Source organism: Pongo abelii, chromosome 11 (assembly GCF_028885655.2).
Source record: "Pongo abelii isolate AG06213 chromosome 11, NHGRI_mPonAbe1-v2.0_pri, whole genome shotgun sequence".
Lineage (NCBI taxonomy): Eukaryota > Metazoa > Chordata > Mammalia > Primates > Hominidae > Pongo > Pongo abelii.
The window spans coordinates 37,952,975-37,974,300 of NC_071996.2; the positions used below are offsets into that span (position 1 = coordinate 37,952,975).

Below are 21,326 nucleotides of genomic sequence, written 5' to 3' on the forward strand. Positions count from 1 at the left end.
AATACACATAAAGCACTTAGAACAGAACTTAAAACATGGCAATAAGTACCCAATAATGTTAACCCTCCCTATCATTACTATTACTAACATCATTATCATCAGTGGTTATAGTGGTTATACTGGGTTTTCTGTGTGGTTTTTTGTTTTTTTTTTTTTTTTTGGAGACAGAGTCTCACTCTGTTGCCCAGGCTAGAGTGCAGTGACTCATTCTCAACTCGCTGCAACCTCCACCTTCTGGTTCAAGCAATTCTTGTGCCTCAGCCTCCTGAGTAACTGGGACTACAGGCACGCGCCACTACTCCCGGCTAATTTTTGTATTTTAGCAGAGACGGGGGCTGGTCTCGAACTCCCGAGCTCAGGCAATCTTCCCACCTCGGCCTCCCAAAGTGCTGGGATTATAGGTGTGAGCCACTGCACCCAGCCCGGCTTTCTTTCTTTTTTTTTTTTTCAAATAAAGATCCTTCAGGCCATTGAATATATATTGGCTTTATTTAACAAAATCACTGTAATCCAACTCTAATATTGAGGTACATTTGTAAATTAAGAACCCTTTATGTCTGTGTTGTTTCTATCTTAGAAACTGTAGAAACTAGAGAATGGCAATACAGAATTGTGTTCGTGCGATTTCATTTAGATGATATAGAAAACAGAACTGAAAGATACACTGTTTACTGAATGCCTTCTATAACTAGATCCTTTAGTTGTGCTATCTCATAATGGAAATAATACCTCCTTTGTAATGGAGGTGGTGTTTCCATTTCTTCTGATAAGAAGCTGAGGAGCCTCAGAACAGTCACTTGCCCAATATCACTTAGATAGACAGCTGATATCACATGTAGGTACTTTAAGCTCCAAAGCTCTCACTTTTTATGACCCATTGCATCTCACTGCCATCCTGCCTGATTTTTACTTAGTTCTACCTGAGGTAAACTGTGTTACTCTTTCTATATCAAATGGCCATCCTTATGTGGAAAGTTTCTTTTTCATAATTTAACCTTTTCATAATTTAATGCATCCAGCCTACAGTACATACATTTACAAATGCTAGCCAGAAGCAATAGCTGACATAGAAATAAAGTGGTAGTGCTGTGGCTAACAGGAAAGCCTGTTGGCAGTGTTAGCTTATTTCTGACTGTTCATGCTTTAAAAGTTTATGGAGGCTGCTGGGTATGGTGGCTCACACCTGTAATCCCAGCACTTTGGGAAGCCAAGGTGGGCAGATCACTTGAGGTCAGGAGTTTGAGATCAGCCTGACCAACATGGCGAAACCCCATCTCTACTAAAAATACAAAAATTAGCCAGGCATAGTAGCGCATGGCTGTAGTCCCAGCTACTCAGGAGGCTGAGGCAGGAGAATTGCTTCAACCCAGGAGGCAGAGGTTGCAGTGAGCCAAGATTGCACCACTATCCTCCAGCCTGGGCAACAGAGCAAGACTTCGTCTCGAAAAAAATAAAGTTTATGGAGGTTGAAAACATAAACATTTGCAAGGCTTTGAAAAAAACCTTTTTCTCTTGAAATTGTCTTTCAAATTTTAGGTTTCACTGCCTCAAGGTTCTCAAGGAATTCCCCATCAGACTTATCAACAGCCTGTTATGTTCCCTAATCAGTCTAATCAAGGATCTATGCCCACAACCGGAATGCCTGTTTACTATAGTGTCATTCCACCTGGTCAACAAAATAATTTAAGGTGAGTATGACTGAGTAACCTAATCTTCCAGCTTCTCATGTTTACCAGGATTATGGTCTGTTGCTAGTTTTAAAGTTGACTAAGGGGCATTACTTGAGAACATTCTGTAATGTAGAATACAAAAAAAACTATAATACAGTATACTTTTTAAAATATTTCTTTCGGCTAGGTACGGTGGCTCACGCCTGTAATCCCAGCACTTTGGGAGGCCAAGGCTGGTGGATCACCTGAGGTCAGGCATTCGAAACCAGCCTGGCCAACGTGGCGAAACCCTGTCTCTACTAATAATACAGAAGTTAGCTGGGCAAGGTGGCGTACTCCTGTAATCGCAACTTTTCGGGAGGCTGAGGCAGGAGAATCTTTTGAACCCGGGAGGCAGAGGTTGTAGTGAGCCAAGATTGCACCGTTGCACTCCAGCCTGGGCAACAAGAGTGAACTTCTGTCTCCAAAAAAATATATATGTATATTTCTTTCAGTAAAATCAGTACAAGGAAAGCAGTCCATATAAAAACTAAAGGCAAGTCAAATCTCTCTTGTGCCTAAAAATTAGGCCAGTCTTCTGTTACTCACACAAATGGAGTAACAGTTGGAGTGTAATATTTAAGGTTTTTATAGGGGTCTGGAAAAATTGTATTTCCTATGTATAACTTTAGCAGTGAAATATCTTGCTGGAATATTTCAGGCTTTGGGAAGCTCATTTTTCATCAGTAAGGGAGGGAAGGCATGAAAGAGAAGTAAATGATAGTAGTTCTACATTAAAGCAAGTCATGAAGTATTCCATCAGCAGAAATGTCCCTGACAAGCCATGTGTTGAAAATACTAATCTTTCATTGAATTGGGTCCCTTTAGTTCATTGTTCATAATGTATTACCAAACCATTCATTTATTCTCATTGGCATCTCTGTGTTACCAACCAAGTCCATTCTGCCTGCGTATAGCAAGCCAATCACTTTGACAATGGGTTTTGCAAAAGAGAAAATATTTTATTCACAAGGCTGCTTGTGAAAGGAGGTGGGAGAACAAATCTCAAATCTGCCTCTGAAAATAGGGCTTGTGGGTACTTATGGAATAGAAAGTAGGGTGGTCTAAAGTATGAGAAAATGTGATTGATGGGTGGGAAAGGTGATTGGCAGGTTGGAAAGATGAGGTAATTGGGGTTTCTGCACAAGCATAATCAAGCTACATGGTTCTTCATAGGACGTGTGTGCAGAAAATGGTGTTAGCATGATCTGAAGGTGGAGTTTTAGGCCCTCTGACGCCAAAAGGTCACTCTCTGGGCACCTGTGCAGGCCTAGTTGAAGGGTTCGTGATCTCAACCAGCTTGGACTGGACATGAGCTGCCCCCTGGATCCTGAAAAACAGCTTTAAATACCTGTTATATAGTTACCCACCGTCAGAAATATTATCTATAAGGAAAACAGTGGGAGTTTAGTTATATATTGCTTGGCCACATGACTTGCTAGTGGGAGTTTTAAGATTAGCTAATCCCAGCCCCTTTGAGGCAAAACTGCTACACAATGAAAATAGAAATATGTACTTGGTTAAATTTCCCATTTGTTGTATGAGTTTAAATTTTATAAATAAGGAAAAAATACTCCGAATCTGAGTTTTTTACCCTGATAAATCTAAGTTTGGGATCTAGAATGCCAATTCAGTTTCCAAACTGTCAGTTAGAGGCAGAAATCTGTGCTAAAGTAGGGTGAAATGAGGAGTGAGAAAATTGATGAATTATCTACTTTTTGAACCAAAGTTTAATTTTTTATTTACCAGAGAATATTACCAAAGTCATCATTTCTATGTGGGGCAGAGGCTGAGAGATGGGTATTAAGTTACCTTTGTAGGCCTGCCTACTGGGAAGAGGGGCTTTCATGAGGGAAGGATATCAAGCCTATAAGAACCTACATAAGATGGCTTAGGCTTTCACACTTTTTCACGTTTGTTATATTGTCAGTCCCTTGAAACAAAAAAGATTTTGTGTGCTTGACTTGTGAGAGAGCTTGCCATAAGAGTGTGGATACAGGTGAGAGAGCATAATTATGTTCCTGCCCCTATAGTGAGCCTTATTTTAAGCATAAGAGCAGAATCCAAAAGCTGTCAAGTGGGTGCTGATGACTACACTTTGGAAAGATCCTTGGTTTTAGTCCCTGGGCCTGCTTCACAAAGAAAATAAAAAATTTTTAAGAGCTAGCCTTGGCCTGAGGGATAGCCTGCAGCACAGAAATTAAAAGATAGATGAGATTCTCCAACAACCTCCAATGTGAATCTTGATTAAAAGTTTTTGGTGTTGGGCATGGTGCCTCACGCCTGTAATCCCAGCACTTTGAGAAGCTGAGGCGGGTGGATCACTTGAGGTCAGGAGTTCAAGACCAGCCTGGCCAACATGGTGAAACCTCAACTCTACTAAAAATACAAAAATTAGCCAGGCATGGGGGCGAGCACCTGTAATCCCAGCCACTCGGGAGGCTGAGGCAGGATAATTGCTTGAACCTGGGAGGGAGAGGTTGCAGTGAGCTCAGATTGCACCACAGCACTTCAGCCTGGGCAACAGAGGGAAACTCTGCCTCAAAAAAATAAAATAAAAAAAGTCTTTGGAATTACCCGCAGCTTGGCGCTGTGACCCAAATGAGGCAGATAAACTTGAAATAAGGTAGGTGTAAGCTGACAGTAGTGATTGGTCACCATGTAACAAACTAGCATTGATCTGTTCCAAGTATAGAGTACCAATGTGAGAAACTGAATGAGTTGTACGTGAAGCAGGGAATGTGTATTCTGTCAGACTCATCTTGGTACATTTTGGACTAGTTACTTGGTAGGAAGTCAAGTCATGTACAGAATTAAAGATCTCTGGCTGGCTGCAGTGGCTCACGCCTGTAATCCCAGCACTTTGGGAGGCCAAGGCAGGTGGATCACTTGAGGTCAGGAGTTTGAGACCAGCCTAGCCAACATGTTGAAACCCTGTCTCCACTAAAAATACAAAAATTAGCCGGGCACAGTGGTGGGTGCCTATAATCCCAGCTACTCGGGAGGCTGAGGCAGGAGAATAACTTGAACCTGGGAGGTTGAGGTTGTAGTGAGCCGAGGTTGTGCCTCTGCACTCCAGCCTGGGCAGCAGAGTAAGAACCTATCTCAAAAAAAAAAAAAAACAGAATTCATTAAAGATCTCTTTGGGTGAAAAAAATTCATAATTAACTGATTAATTTTTTTAAAACATAGCAGCAGTCTTTACAGAAAATGTCATTTCTGCTTCTGGGCAATATTTAGTAGACAAATCACCATAATATTTCAAGTTTACTTGGAACCATCACTTAAAAAGTCAACTATTGGTAATTTTTATTAATCAAATAGTTGAATTACCATCTAAGGGCTAATGAATAGAGGCAATTCAGAAATCTAGACTTAGTGGCTTATATAAATTATATTTTATCCTACATATTTCAGTATATTTACACGAAAAGCAGTGGTTGATCTAATTACTGAAGCACCAGCTGGGTGTGGTGGCCAGGCAACAGAGTGATACTCTGTCTCATAAATAAATAAATACGTACGTACATACATACTCAAGCACCTGGAACAGGGCCTAGCATAGAGTCAGAGCTTGGTAAATCTATACTGAATGAACATATTTCTTTTGTTTTGTTTTGTTTTGGTTTTGGTTTTTGTTGTTGAGACGGAGTCTCACTCTGTCACCCAGGCTGGAGTGCAGTGGCGCGAACTCAGCTCACTGCAAGCTTCACCTCCCAGGTTCACGCCATTCTCCTGTCTCAGCCTCCCAAGTAGTTGGGACTATAGGCGCCCGCCACTACGCCCGGCTAATTTTTGTATTTTTAGTAGAGATGGGGTTTCACCATGTTAGCCAGGATGGTCTCGATCTCCTCTCCTCGTGATCCGCCCACCTTGGCCTCCCAAAGTGCTGGGATTACAGGCGTGAGCCACTGCTCCCAGCCGAACATATTTCTTAAATGTTAAAGGCCAGCTTGCACATGTGTGTATGTACATAGACATCATTAACTGTTGGACTCAATTTTATTTTGTTTCTGTAACCTCTCTATGCTTTTTAAATTTTTCATCAATAATTTTTAAAATTATAAAATAAATAATGCTGTTAATATAAGTGAAGCAATACAGAGATGTGTAAAGGGAAAGGTAATCATCATGCCCTACTCTGCCCCCCATCCCCAGGTAACCAGCATTCACAGGCGAGGGTGTGTTCTGTCACATTGGCCTCCTGGCTACACAAACAATACACTCATAAATACTCATATATAGGAACTGGGTGGTGAGTTTTAGTGAAATACACATTCTCTTGCATTTTTTTTTTTCCATTTTATTCTTTTTTTTGAGGTGTCTCACTCTGTTACCCAGGCTGGAGGGCAGTGGCATGATCATGGCTTACTGCAACCTTCTCCTACCAGGCTCAAGCGATCCTTCTACTTCAGCCTCCTAAGGAGCTGGGACCACAGACACGCACCACCACACTCAGCTAATTGTTTATATTTTTGGTAGAGATGGGGTCTCACTAGGTTGCCCAAGCTGGTCTTGAACTCCGAGGCTCAAGCAGTCCTCTCACCTCTACCCCCAAAGTGCTAGGGTTACAAGCATGAGCAACTGCTCCCAGCCTGCATTTTTTTCATAATAATGTATCATGAACATCAGATTAGTAAATACTAGTATAAAACATCCTGTTTTGTTTTTCTAATTTCTTGACAAACATAATTTTATATAAATAAGATTATGTCATCCTGGCAGTTTTTTATTGTCCTAACCTCCTTCTCTCTCCCTACCCTACCACTGGACCATTTCCCACACACACACATGCTAGTTAACCCGTGTTTCTCTCCTGGTTTCTGTCCTTCCTTCCTCACTTTTCTCCTTGTGCTTATTCATATACTAACACAGATATGGTATGGCAACATGAACAAAATAGCACACATACACACACTCAAATTGAGTTTATAAATAGTTTTAAATATAAAATGTCTACAACTTGGTTTTGGTTTCTTGTAGGAGCACATCATGTCTGACATGTAATGGGAGAATCCATTCACATTTAATATTACAACTGATATACCGAACTTTTTTGTGCCAGCCCGTATTTGTTTGTGTATTTCACCACACTCTACTTGTAACTGACGACTGATTGGTTAGTCTTCTGCTGTTTTCTCAGATATTTATCTGAGAAATTTCTCTAAATACATGCTATATTCATTGAGACTCTTCATCATGAAATCCCATTGATCTGATACCAGGGAATATGCTGGTCCAATAAGCTAATTTTTCAGATAACTAAAACTCATGCCTTTAAACATTAGTTATTAGGTGGCATGATGTGGTTAGAAAAATGGGCTTTGGAATCATAAAAACCTGTCTTCAAGCCAGTGTGACCTTGGACAAGTTATTTATTTGTACTTTTGTTTTCTCATTTGTAAGACAGAAATACCTTACAGGACTGGTGGAAGGAATTACATGTCTAGAACTTTGTATATGGAAACTGCAAATTTGCCAACTGTATATCTGATATCCAAAATATTAAGGAAATCCTACAATTCAGAAAAAAAAAAAGGGTTAAGGACTTGAATAGAAATTTGTCCAGAGAAGACATACAAATGGCAAACAGGCCAGTGAAAGGATGCTTGATATCACTAATCGTTAGAGGAATGCAAATCACAGCCATAATGAGATATCACCTCACACCTGTTAAAATGGCTATTATCAAAAAAATCAAAAGCTAATAAGTATTGGTAAGGATGTGGAAAAAAGGGAACCCTTGTAACTGTTGTTGGGAATGTAAAATGGTGTAGCTGCTATGGAAAAAACAGTACAGAGGTTCCTAAAAAAATAAAAATAGAACTATCATTTGATCCAGCAATTCCAAATACTTCTAGATATTTACGCAGAAGAATTGAATTCAGTATCTCGAAGAGAGATTTACACTTCCATATTCATTGCAGCATTATTCACAATAGCCAAGATGTGGAAACAACCTAAATGTCAATTGGTGGATGAATGGATAAAGAAAATGTGGGTATGGCTCATTCCTGTGATCCCAACACTGTTTGAGGCCAAGGCATGAGGATGGCTCGAGCCCAGGAGTTTGAGACCAGCCTGAGCAACATAGGGAGACCCCATTTCTACAAAAAATTTAAAAAGTAGCTGGGTGTGGTGACAAATACCTGTGAAGCTAGTCTACTCAGGAAGCTGAGTTGTGGGAAGATAACTTGAACCTGGGAGGTCAAGGCTATAGTGAGCCATGATTACGCCACTGTATTCCAGCTTAGGCGACAGAGCCAGACCCTCTCTGAAAGAAAAAAAGGTTATATATGTACTGTAATGGAACATTATTTAGCCTTTAAAGACAGAAATCCTGCCATATGTAACAGTGTTGATGAACCTTGAGGACATTATGTTGAGTAAAATAAGCCAGTCACAGAAGGACAAATACTGCCTTATTCCACAGTATGACCTCTAAAATAGTCAAACTTGGCTGGGCGCAGTGGCTCATACCTATAATCCCAGCGCTTTGGGAGGCCAAGGCGGGTGGATCACCTGAGGTCAGGAGTGTACACCAGCCTGGCCAACGTGGTGAAACTTCATCTCTACTAAAACTACAAAAAACTAGCCGGGCATGGTGGTGCCGGTAGTCTCAGCTACTCAGGAGGCTGAGGCACAAGAATCACTTGAACCTGGGAGGCAGAGGTTGCAGTGAGCCGAGATAGTGCCACTGCACTCTAGCCTAGGCAACAGGGCAAAATTCTGTCTCAAAAAATACATAAAATAAAATAGTCAAACTTGTAGAAGCAGACAGTAGAATGGTCGTTGCCAGGGGCTGCAGGGAGGAGGAAGTGGAGAGTTACTCTTCAGTGGATATAACATTTCTTTTATGCAAGATGAATGAACTCTGGAAATCTGCTGTACTACATTTTGCCTATAGTCATACTGTGTTGTACACTTGAAATTTTATTAAAAGGGTAGCTCTCGTGTTTAAAACAAACAGAAAAAGAAAAACAGTTATGGTGTCTTTGAGGGATTTGTTACATCCGTTTTAATAGTTCACATGTCTTTAGCACTTAACCTGTTTCTGAGCTCTGTTCCAGATCATTGTAATAAGTGAATACTTCTCCAAAAAGCAAGTATGAAAGCTTGAAGAAACCATACAGAATCATTAGTTTATCCTTAAAGCAACAAATATTTTTATTTTGGCTCTTATTCCCAGTTAGACTAAATGTAGTAAGATGTGAATTTTTTTAGTGTGACTTTTTTCCTGATTAATATGTTTTCTGTGTAACATGAATCTACGTCATTGTTCTTTTCTGGCTCATCAAACCAGTAGTGTCTTTTACAAAGACACTACCTTTTTGGGTTTAAGAAAAGTTATCTTTTTGTTTACCTCACTGAATTTGAAGTCTACATTTTTACAAGAACACTCAGCTGAGAAATGAAAAATAAATCACGTTAATTTTCAGAGTTACATAAAGAAAAATATGTGTAGCAGATTCTCAATATTTGTAGACTTTGTATTTGCAAATTTGCCTATTTGATGAAATTATTTGTAACCCCTAAATTGATACTTATTGTACTTTCTTTTTCATTCGTGGACATGTTCAGTGTGGCAAAAAAGTTTGAGTCATCAGGCAAGCACATTCCCATCTGAGGTCAAACAAGGCACATGCTGCCTCCCTGTTTCAGTTCTTCTATTATAAACAATTGTCCTTTTCAGTCTATTTAGTGCCACGTTGTTCACACTTTTTTGGTTTTTGTTTGAAATGGCTCCCAAACAATGCTGATTTTCTGTCTTGTGTTACTAAGCACAAGAAAGCTCTGCTGTGTGTTCAAGCATGAGTTGGTACCGGCCATCAGTTCAGTGTTAATGAATCAACAATACAGTACATCCAGAAAAAGAGGAAATTCACAGATGTGTATGTGAGGCCACTCTAGAAAGTCCTAAAATAACATCCGAAATACATGACAAAGTTATGAAAAAGATGGAAAGGCAGCTGGATTGGTGGATTCATGAGATGATGAATGAGTTTATCTTCCTGTTTTGGGGGATTTTTTTTTTCCTTTCTCTTGGCTTCTCAATATGATAACCAAGTTTTTTAAAAAGCATAGTGGACAGAATTGTTGTGAAACTGAAAGCCAAAGAAATTCATGATCATGTTACCCAAGGTCAGGAAAATGGTAAACACTTCTCAAATAGTGTTTTGTTATCAAGAAATACTGCGAAGGGCCAAGGATGGTGGCTCATGGCTGTGATCCCAGCACTTTGGGAGGCCGAGGCAGGTGATCACTTGAGACCAAGAGTTGGGGACCAGCCTGGCCAACATGGTGAAACACCATCTCTACTAAAAATACAAAAATCAGCCAGGTGTGTTGGCGGGCACCTGTAATCCCAGCTACTCAAGAGGCTGAGGTAGGAGAATCACTTGAACCCAAGAGGCAGAGGTTGCTGTGAGCCGAGATGGCACCACTGACAGAGCGAGACTCCCTCTCAAAAACAAATACTGCAAAGTTTTTACATTTCTAGAATCTCGTTTGTCTTCACAGTGTCCTTCTAAGAAGGATAAGAATATGTATTTGTTTCTATTTTACGTGTAGACACTGAAATTTCAACCCTATATATCTTCATTTAATTGGTCTGGCCCTGATCTTAAGCCTGAGCAACATTATTTTTTAATGCCCTCCAGGTGATTCTAGTGGGAGCCAAGAATTGAAACCCTCTGGCCTACACTAACCAGCCCTTTAGTCTGGTTTTTATTCATGCCGTCAGCTGTCCACAAGTAGCTATAGCCCAGTAAAACTTTACACATTAGCAGAAAAGTCATGATGTCTGTCACTGTTTATTAGTAGATTTTCATCTGAAATCCAGTGTCCTGACATAAAACTATAAATTACTACATATCAACAAGTTTATAAATTTCTAGATCTTAGATGGAAAGTGTATCTTAAACTCTAGGTTACAGGGTCTTGATCCATACCGTCTTACTATGTTTTAGATGCTAAATGGACTGTAGTAGCCTTCATTTTATTACAAGATTGTAAGGAATAAGATTCCTATAAGAACACAAAGTGAGTGTTTTGAAAAATGTCTTACTTAGCTTGGGTTGCTTAGCAAAATTGTTTTCTTACAGAGGTTCCTTGTGTAGAAAGGTAGAATTTGAATTATGTCTACTTTCAGCTCATCCTTTCAGTTCACTGAGGCAACTTTGTGTTTGGATTGGATTGTGTTGTTACTTATCATTACGAAGATTGAGCACAGCCTGATACAAGTCAACATATACTGTCACTTTAAGCGAGCAAAGTACTAGTCAGGGACACTAATTTTACAACAACTCATGAGATTTTTCTCAGTCCTTAGTGTGGAGAGAAAATTAGTTTGATACCAGCAGTCTTCAAAAGTGGGCAAGTGAGTTGGATATCTTCAAAATGCTCTCATTTTTACCGGTTCTTCTCCTATTTTGCCTTTCATTTTCACTATTTTTATCTTGAAATTCAAAACGATAATACCTTTGTCTTTGATCTATATTCTCAAAGGGGTAGCATACAGAGAGGAACTTGAAAAGACTGTATCCTTTTTTTAAGAACCTTTAAAAAATGTTTCACAGAATCTTTATGAAATTATGAAAAAGAAAACCTACTTTCAAGTCTTTTTCCCTTTTTTCTGTCCACAGTCTGTTTTTCCTCATTTTTGTATCCTAGTATTTCTCTAGTGTCCCTTTTGTCCTACTTGTGATACCTCTCTTGTATTCATTTTATTTCTCCTAAGCTTCTAGTTTTACATTTTCAGTTTTTTGTTTGCCTCAGCTATCCTTTGAAATAATTGTTGATAATAAGTCTGTTGATCTGAACTATATCTTTTGGTAAAGTTTTACTTCTCTCGTTCTTAAAAATGAAGTTACTAACATCTTAGAGAAATAAAATGTAATAAGAAATAAAATTTTTATTTTGTAAGATAAGTCCAAGAGATGTGCTGTACAAGACTTTGTCTACAGATAAATATTGTATTATACACTTAAAACTCTGTGAGGATAGATCTTGTGTTAAGTGTTTTTACACCAATAAAAATATTTTTTAAACTGAGCAAACCAATATACTCTACAGCATATCTGCGCTGATAACCTATGTATGATTTTGTAGCACTAACAGAATAGATGAAGAAAGATACTGTTGAAGGAATAAAATGTAAAAGAAAAAAAGTTACTTTCACTGCTAAAACATTGCCTTTTCAGAACATCATTTCTTCTTTAGTGGATATAAAAGAGGTTTTTTGTTGTTGTTGTTGTTGTTTTTGGTTTTTTGGGTTTTTTTTTCTTTTTTACCATTTTTGTAGGCATGTGTTTATTAGCAAAATTTATTAGTAAATTGTTTTATTCACCAAAAAATGTTAAAGGAGAAGGGAAGAAGGTGCTTTAGCTATTTCATTTTTGTGAACTCACCAAAATGAGTGATAATAGTAATACTTTGGATTTAAATTATTTAAGTAGGTACCTTTAAGGAATAAGAGAGGCAACATTTCATGAAAAAACCCCTTTATCCATAATTGATCACACTGAGTATTTGTGGTGCTTCCTCAGCCTCTCAGTGAGTTTCTGTTGTTGAAAAATACTTCTCTTATATCTGTATTTTGTCTATTAAAACAGTCTTTCCTCTATGTACCTTGTTTAGGTCTTTCTGGTTAAACATACATAGTCATTGTAGAAAATTTGAAAATATTTGAAATTTCAAGTGTTTGATGACAAATCAACCACAGTCTTAGCACCCAGAAATAATCACTGATAAATTTTGATGTACCTCACCAAAGTCATTTTTCAGTGTGCGTACATATATATGAACCATGTTAGCAATCAAATTTTTTAACGTTTGATTTTATACTTTGTAAAAACTCCATTATTAATTTTTCTTTTAGGCTGGGCATGGTGGCTCATGCCTGTAATCCCAGCACTTTGGGAGGCCAAGGTGAATGGATCGCTTGAGCTCAGGAGTTCAAGACCAGCCTGGGCAACATAGCAAAACCCCATCTCTGCAAAAAATACAAAAATTAGCTGGGCGTGGTAGCGCATACCTGTGGTCACAGCTACTCAGGAGGCTGAGGTGGGATGAGCCCAGGAAGTTGAGGTTGCAGTGAGCTGAGATCACACCACTTCACTCCAATAGAGAGAACCCCTGTCTCCAAAAAAAACAGAAGTAAAGAAAGAGATTTTCTTTTTAAATTAAATATATAAGCTGGATGTGGTGGTGGGCCCCTGTAATTCTAGCTACTCGGGAAGCTAAAGCAGGAGAATAGCTTGAACCTGGGAGGCAGAGGCTGCAATGAGTCGAGATTGTGCCACTGCACCCCAGCCTGGGCAACAAAAGAAGACTCTGTCTCAAAAATAAATAAATAAACCATATATAAATATCTGGAGTTAAATAGTAAAATTCTACCTCCATTGCCCTTTCTGGAAAGCAGTCACTATACACCAATATAATCACTAGAGTTTTTGTTTGTCTTTGTTTTTTTATTTTGAGATGGAGTCTCATTCTGTAGCCCAGGCTGGAGGTCAGTGGTGAGATCTCAGCTCACTGAGCAACCTCTGCCCTCCAGGTTCAAGCGATTCTCCTGCCTCAGACTCCCAAGTAGCTGAGATTACAGGCTGCCGCCACCACACCTGGCTAATTTTTGTGTTTTTAGTGTAGGCGGGGTTCACCATGTTGGCCAGGCAGGTCTCAAACTCCTGAAACTCAAGTGATCCGCCCGCCTCAGCCTCCCAAAGTGCTGGGATTACCGGCAAGAGCCACCACACCCAGCCATTTTTTTTTTCTAAGGTGGAGATCAGTGTTGTTTTTGTTTGTGTCATGTGGAGTCTTTATGAATCTTTTATTCTGCAATTTGCTTGTCTTATTAAACATTATGCTTGGCCGGGCACAGTGGCTCACGTCTGTAATCCCAGCACTTTGGGAGGCCAAGGCAGGTGGATCACCTGAGGTCAGTTCTAGACCACCCTGGCCAACAGGGCAAAACCCTAAAAATTACAAACATTAGCTGGGCGTGGTGGCACATGCCTGTATTCTCAGCTACTCAGGAGGCTGAAGCAGGAGAATCGCTTGAACCCAGGAGGATTGCAGTGAGCCAAGATCATGCCATTGCACTCTAGCCTGGGCCAAAGAGCAAGACTCGGTCTCAAAAAAAATAAACAAACATTATGCTTAAACCTCTTTCCATAGAGCATCTGAATTTTAGGTTAGGATAGAAAGAAATTAGTTTGAGACTCTTTAAAAAAAAAAGGTCAAAAATTAGTCCAGTAGCAGTCTTTGAAGTGAACTTGAAGTGGGAAGAACCCCCAGGCAGAAGGATATCGTATTATGTGCATCAGGTGGTGGCATCCTCAGCTGTGGTAGTGACAGTAGGAGGGGGATTAATCTGGGGTGCACTTTGAAAGAAGAAACAAATATTTTACGTTAAGTGAGGATTAAGGAAAGATTTGAGATATCTTAATGGGTAATGCCCCACTAGCAGCAATACATGTTGGGATTGAAAATCATTGTAACTGTTATTTGGGTATCATTTACTTTAACACACCTACTAGATCTAAGGTCGGCAGACTTTTTCTGAAACAGGCCAAATAGGAAATATTTGAGGCTTTGTAAGCCAAAATACAGAATTATGGATTCTATTTAGGTATTTATATAACAAGGGGAAAAATAAGTTTCCATAAATTTTTATTGCTAAAATTCAAAATATAATAATGAGCACAATGGATTTATTTTGTTTGGCAGATAATATTTTACTTAATTGGGGTTCAAAGTTAGTTTTCTTTGTTATCAAGTTGATTTCAGATGTTCATCTGTAAAAACCATTCTTAGTTTGGAGGCAATACAGAAGCAAGCAGTGGTCTGGGTTTTGCCTATAGGCCATAGTTTGCCAACTCCTGTACTAGATGGTTGATAGCCAGCAAAAAAAAAAAGACCAAGAGGCAGTGGTCACAAATGAAGACCAACAACTTAGGAAAAAGGAGTGTGGAAGCCAACATACGAGGAGATTTCAAAGATTAATAGTCAGATGTTGTGGGGGGTGAGGAAGGAAGAGAGTTGAAGACCATTAAAGGGAATAAAAAACACTGGATGTGACCAGAAGAGGTCATTTGTAACCTTGAGATAGCATGTGGTAAAGTAAAAAGGACTCTTAAGGAAAAAATAACAAGTTCAGATGGTTCATGAAGTATTATGGACAAAAGGTCATAGTATTTATTCAAAAAGAGGAAAGATGTAACTACTTTGAAAACTAGAAGAGAAAGAACTTGTATAAAGGAGAAAAGAATTCTTAGGCCAGGTGCAGTGGCTCACACCTGCAATCCCAGCACTCTGGGAGGCTGAGGCATGTGGATCATCTGAGGTCAGGAGTCAAGACCAGCCTGGCCAACATAGCAAAACCCCATCTCTTCTAAAAATACAGAATTAGCCGGGCTTGGTGGCACCCGCCTGTGATCCCAGCTACTTGGGAGGCTGAGACAGGAGAATAGCTTGAACCCGGGAGGCAGAGGTTGCAGTGAGCCGAGACCACGCCATTGCACTCCAGCCTGGGGGACAAGAGCGAAACTGCCTCAAAAAAAAAAAATTAATTTAATATGAGACAAAAAGGAATGATTCTCTAAATCTTCCCTGCCTACTTTTGAATTATTCTTCAGTTTAGATTTTTACAGCTTTTATTCCTCAAGTAAATTTTAAACTTTTCCAAATTGTTTTTAAAAATCCACAGCGACTGTTTTTACTGCCTAAGGTTTTGAATGGCTATTGCCAAACTTGCTGTTTTAGATATTTCTTGAGGCCACAAGCAACCTGTATAACAAGCAGTCCCCTGAGATAGGCCAACCCAGTTTACAAGGTAGAAGAGGTATGTGTTGGAAGTGTCCCTCTAGCATATCCTGTGTATTTTATTTTTTGAATAATTTCCAGGTCTTGGGAGTGTGCTGACTTTGGCATCTTACGTGGTATCAGGGCCACTATGAGGGATATTGAAGAAAGGATCTTTAAAACTTGCATCCTCCTGACTCCTGTTTTTAGCCAAAATGGAGTAATATAGACTGGATTTAACTCCTACCTTAACCAAAAAGCCAGAAATTATGTGAAACAATAGTTTCTAGATATTGGACATGGGACATTGAAGAACAGTAAACCCTGAGAGGGAGAAACAAAAGAAGTGAGTCTTAGGATTGCCCCGGCTTAGTGCCACAAGAATGTTTCCCAGACACAGCTTAGGGAGGGGGAACCCAACCAGAGTCTCTGAGTTAGGAGATGGAGTTGGGACTTAAGGAAGCCAAGGTAACTAGAGTTTACAGGGCAGAATACTGAAGAGAAGAGAGCTCTAGGATCTCTGGAGGGACCTCCTTGAGTCTTAGTTGAAGAGATTGGTGCATATGTTCGCAAAAACTACCTGAGGCCAGGAAAAGAACCACTCAAAAGGAGCAGACACAAACAATCCCTGGAACTCACCCAAGGACAGTAATCATTTGTAGTCCTACCAGCCACTGGCAAAACTTCATAATACAGGAAGCAACAAGTAGAGGACTTAAAAGGACACTATCTCAATGTGGAGGAAAATTGGTCCTAGATTAAAGGCTGCTCTGTTTGGCTTTAAGCTTCCTGTTGCCCACCCCTACAAAAACATTTAAAAACAAAAGGCTGCTGTGGTCCTGCCTAAAAAATCATAAAAGCAAAACCCAAAAGAATTAAATTACTTCCAGACAAGTTAACTGTGGTCCAGAACAAAGCTCAAAAATACTGTTACAAATTACAAGAGTATCCAACACCCAACAAGGTTAAATTCACAATTTAGTCTTGACTCCAATCAGAAATTACCTGTCTCCAATCAAAAATTACTGAGAATGCAGAGAATCAGGAAACTAAGGCTAATAATGAGGAGAAAAATCAGTGAGTTGAAACTGACTGTGAAACAATGCCAGTATAAAAATCAGAGAGGGAAAATGATTAACAAAGCATCATTGCTCTTAAGGGGCTAATTCATGTGTAACGGGCATCCTCAAAAGAGAGAAAAGGGAACAAAAAATATTTGAGTAAGTGATGGTTGAAGTTTTTCAAAATTTGATGAAAATTATAAACCCACAGATCGAACAAGCTCAGCAAATCCAAGCAAAAGAAATGTGAAGAAAACATCTTAAAAAGTTATAGAGAAAATCTTAAAAGCAGCCAGAGGGGGAAAAGAGTCATTGCATACAGAGGAACACAGTTAAGAATGTCAGCCGACTTAGAAGCAATACAAGCCAGAAGACGGTGGAGCAACATCTTTATTTGAAGAAGTGAAAGAAAGAAAACTTGCATTCTATACCCGTAAAAATATTTTTCAGAAACAGAGATTTCAAACACACAAAAGCTGAATTAATTGCCAGCCAACCCGCACTGTGAGAACTGTTAAAGCAAGTTTTTCAGACAGAAGGAAAATGATACCAAATGGAAATTGGTGGTACACAAAAGAATACAAATAAAAGGTAAGCAATATACAGGCTTAAAAACCAAATATATTTTTGTCCTTCTGACAAGGGCTTGTGTGTATAATAAATCAAGAATTTTCAAACCAACCACCTAGGGAAACAGTTTGTTTTAAACGTTAAACATACTCCTACCATCTCACCCAATTATTCCACTTCCAAGTATTTAAGAAAAATGAATACTAGAAGCAACCCAAATGTCCACCCACAGGTGAATGGATAAACAATCCATGGTATATTCATCAGTGGAATATTACTTAGCAATAAAAAAAAAGATCTGTTGATAACAGCAACATGGATGAATCTCATAATTATCCTGAGTGAAAAAAGAAAACAAAGTCAGGCCAAAAAAAGTATATAAACCATATTATTCCATTGATATTATAGAAAATACAACCTAATCTCTGTTGACAGCAGACAGATCAGTGGTTGCCTGGAGCCAGGAGGCTGGGAAGAGTTTATGGGGAAGAAGGAAAGATGGGACTACAAAGGGGCACAAGGCAACTTTGGTGAGGCTTCATGATGTGCATATACATAAAACTCTTTAAATTCTATACTTTATGTGCAGTTTATTTTCTATAAATTATACCTCAATAAAACTATAAAATAATCTGAGTCTTAAATTTTTTCTTAGAGACTGGTTCTTGCTGTCATTTAGGCTGGAATGCAGTGGTGTGATCCTGGTTCACTGAGGCCTCAACCTCCTGGGCTCAAGCTATCCTCCTGCATCAGCCTCCCAAGTAGCTGGGACTACAGGTGCACACCACCACACCTGGCTAATTTTTTAATTTTTTTTAAAGATAGGATCTCGCTGTATTACCCTGCTGGTGTCGAACTTTTGGGCTCAAGCAGTCCTCCCACCTCAGTCCCCCAAACTGCTGGGTTTACAGATGTGAGCCACCTTGCCTAGCCTTCTTTTCTAATAGGTTAAACAAAGACTAGTTTTAGATAAAGTGAAAAGAAATACTGTAAAACTAACAAATTATTAAAAACAAGAGTAAGAATTTGTAAGGTAAGATAGGCTACAGGGCATTTAATGGAGGGATAAAGGTAGACTTGAACTAACTGATTGTAAAACCTGTTACAGAGTCATATTGAAATGTTAAAATTTAATCAAAAAAAATTTTTTAAAAAGCAAATGATTAAAAACTCCTTTCAGCCAGAGGTGAGAGATGGGGGGGAAACAAAAAAACAATAAAAAGAAAGTCCAAATAACTATGTTGCACCAGCCTGACCAACATAGTGAAGCCCCATCTTTACTAAAAACACAAAAAATTAGCTGGATGTGGTGGCATATTCCTGTAATCCCAACAAAATACATGTAAAACCTTTATGCCCAAAACCATCTTGTGATGTGGAAGATTTGTACTCCATATGGTTTATATCTTAGAACAGATGTCAGAAAACTACAGCCCACAATCTAAGAATGGTTTTTAAATTTTTAAAGGATTATTATTTTTTAACTCCTAAGTGACCATGTGTTCCTCAGAGCTAAAATATATACTAGCTGGCTCTTGCAGAAAAAGTTTACCAGCATCTGCCTTTAAAAAAACCTTGACAGATATGTATCAGAGATGTGTTTATGAATGTTTGTAGCAACAACGTTTAGCCTAATACTGGAAGTAATCCAAATAAAATGGAATAAAATGTGTAAGTATATTTTGATGTATTCATTTCAGACACTACTATACAACAAAGAAAATTACTAAAGTACAACTACTTGTTTGTATCCAATTGGTTGAGTCTCACAGATATGATACTGAGTAATTAAGAAACAGTCATAAAATATATTACTCCATTTATTTAGGATCAAAAACAGTCAAAACGTAACTATGTTCTTTTGGGATACATATATATGTGGTAAAATTATACAAGAAATAAAAAGCGAGTAAGTACTGGTCGGACAAAGTGGGTCACGCCTGTAATCCCAGCACTTTAGGAGGCCAAGGCAGGCAGATCAGTTGAAGCCAGGAATTTGAGACCAGGCTGACCAATATAGTGAAACCCCATCTCTACTAAAAACAAAAAATTAGCCGGGCATGGTGGTGCATGCCTATAATCCCAGCTATTCAGGAGGCTGACGCATAAGAATCACTTAAACCTGGGAGGCGGAGGTTGTAGTGAGCCGAGATGGTGCCACTGCACTCCAGCCTGTGTGAGAGAGCAAAACTCTGTCTCAAAAAAAAAAAAAAAAGTAAGTGCTTATCACAAAACTGTGTTAGGAGGGGGTTCTGATGTTAGAGGTGCATGAGACGGGAAGGCAGGGATACTTCTTTTTTTTTTTTTGAGACGGAGTCTCGCTCTGTCACCCAGGCTGGAGTGCAGTGGCACGATGTCGGCTCAGTACAAGCTCCGCCTCCCGGGTTCACGCCATTCTCCTGCCTCAGCCTCCCGAGTAGCTGGGACTACAGGCACCCGCCGCCACGCCCAGCTAATTTTTTGTATTTTTAGTAGAGACGGGGTTTCACCATATTAGCCAGGATGGTCTCGATCTCCTGACCTCGTGATCCACCCATCTCAGCCTCCCAAAGTGCTGGGATTACAGGCATGAGCCACGTGCCCAGCCAAGGCAGGGTTACTTCTAAGATACTAGCAATGTTCTGTTTCCCAATCTGAATGAAGTTACATAGATAATTATTTTGTTATTATACTTAATTTAAACTGTAATATATTTCTAAGCACTCTGTATTCATCTGTTCTCGCATTGCTGTAAAGAAATGCCTGAGACTGGGTAATGTAAAGAAAAGAGGTTTAATTGGCTCACAGCTCCGCAGGCTGCACAGGAAGTATAGTGGCTTCTAGGGAGGCCTCGGGAAACTTCAATCATGGCGGAAGGCAAGAGGGAAGCAGGCACGTCTTACATGGCTGGAGCCCGACGAAGAGAAGAGTGGGGGGAGCACCACACACTTTTTAAAGAACCAGATCTCATGAGAACTCACTGTACAGTACCAAGGGGGGATGGTGCTAAACCATTAGAAACCACCTCCATGATCCAGTCACCTCCCAGCAGGCCCCACCTCCAGCATTGGGGATTACATTGTGAATGAGATTTAGATGGGGACACACATCCAAACAATATTACACTCAGATTAGATAGATAGATAGATAGATAGATAGATAGATAGATAGATAGATAGATAGATAGAAAGAATAGATAGATAGATAAGATAGATATTCCAAACCCCGAAAAATAATAAAATCATTTGAAGAGAGGCCTAAATATGAAGAAGACTTTCGGAGAAAAAAAGCTAACAGAATGGGAGGAGAGGAATTGAAGACAATAAATAGAGACAGCCTTTGAAGAGAATTGCTTTCATAAGGATGAGCATTGAATTGGATTCGTATATGGAGAGGATGAAGTCAAGACAGAGGATCCTTTTTTAATTGAAAGAAAGATGCATGTGTTTGTATGCTGAAGGGAAAGGCTTAGTAGATACAGAAGATTTGCCTCTACAAGGGACGGGAGAGAGAGTTGTAAGGTCCCCAGGGAGGGTGAGAGCCACCACAAAAATGGAAGCAGATTAGCCTTAGATAACAGTGCAGAGGATTTCATGGGCAGTAAACGAGGACAAGGAGAGTATAAGGATACAGATATGGGTAGGTGGATAGATATGGCAGCGAGAGAAATTCTCTTCTGATTGCTTTGCTTTTCTCAGTGAATTAGTCAAGATATCAAGTACATTATCAGAGTAGAAGAACGTTTTAAAGTTTTGTAAATATAGAAATCCATTACCGCTATATTAAGACTAATATTCAAAGGAAAGAAGCAAGATACAGGGGAAATGTGATAAGTATGCCTAATAAAAGCTTATTGTATAGAACATTTTTATCACTTCTCTGTGTTCTAAGATGGTAACAGTGAGACTACAAGTAAATAATCCATAAAGATAAATTGTTACTCGAAGAAAACTGATAGTAAGTTTTCACATGGGGAAAATGTTGTCTTACCAGCAATCCAAAAAATGAGAATTAAGGCAACTTTAACACAAAAAAGTAGGCTAAAACATATAGTTAGCAATACTGTGCATAGAGACGTTTAACCATTGCTGGTTGCTAGGCATATCAAGCCCATTTTTCTATAAATCAGTCGGGATATTTAACAAAATGCAAAATTGCTGTACTTTTAAATTCCACCTCTAAAATTTTATCACAAAGATAATCC

General features: G+C 39.1%; 1 protein-coding gene and 1 long non-coding RNA gene across 29 annotated transcripts in view; one reads left to right on the forward strand and one right to left on the reverse strand.

Annotated features, from left to right (window-relative positions):
- The window catches only part of LOC129057970 (uncharacterized), a 104,175-nt gene extending 89,566 nt beyond the window's left edge, over window positions 1-14,609 (reverse strand). Inside the window, exon 1 of one of the 2 annotated variants that reach the window (XR_008522747.1) lies at window positions 12,745-14,609. This is a non-coding gene — a long non-coding RNA (uncharacterized LOC129057970). The remainder of the gene's footprint in view (window positions 1-12,744) is intronic. The other variant, XR_008522748.1, reaches the window with a different exon arrangement.
- R3HDM1 (R3H domain containing 1) overlaps window positions 1-21,326 on the forward strand; it is a 188,065-nt gene that overhangs the window by 145,166 nt on the left and 21,573 nt on the right. For all 27 annotated transcript variants that reach the window (XM_054548547.1, XM_054548549.1, XM_063712428.1 and 24 more), the window contains one exon: window positions 1,537-1,688. In XM_054548547.1, coding sequence (XP_054404522.1) covers window positions 1,537-1,688 — 152 coding nt within the window. The remainder of the gene's footprint in view (window positions 1-1,536; window positions 1,689-21,326) is intronic.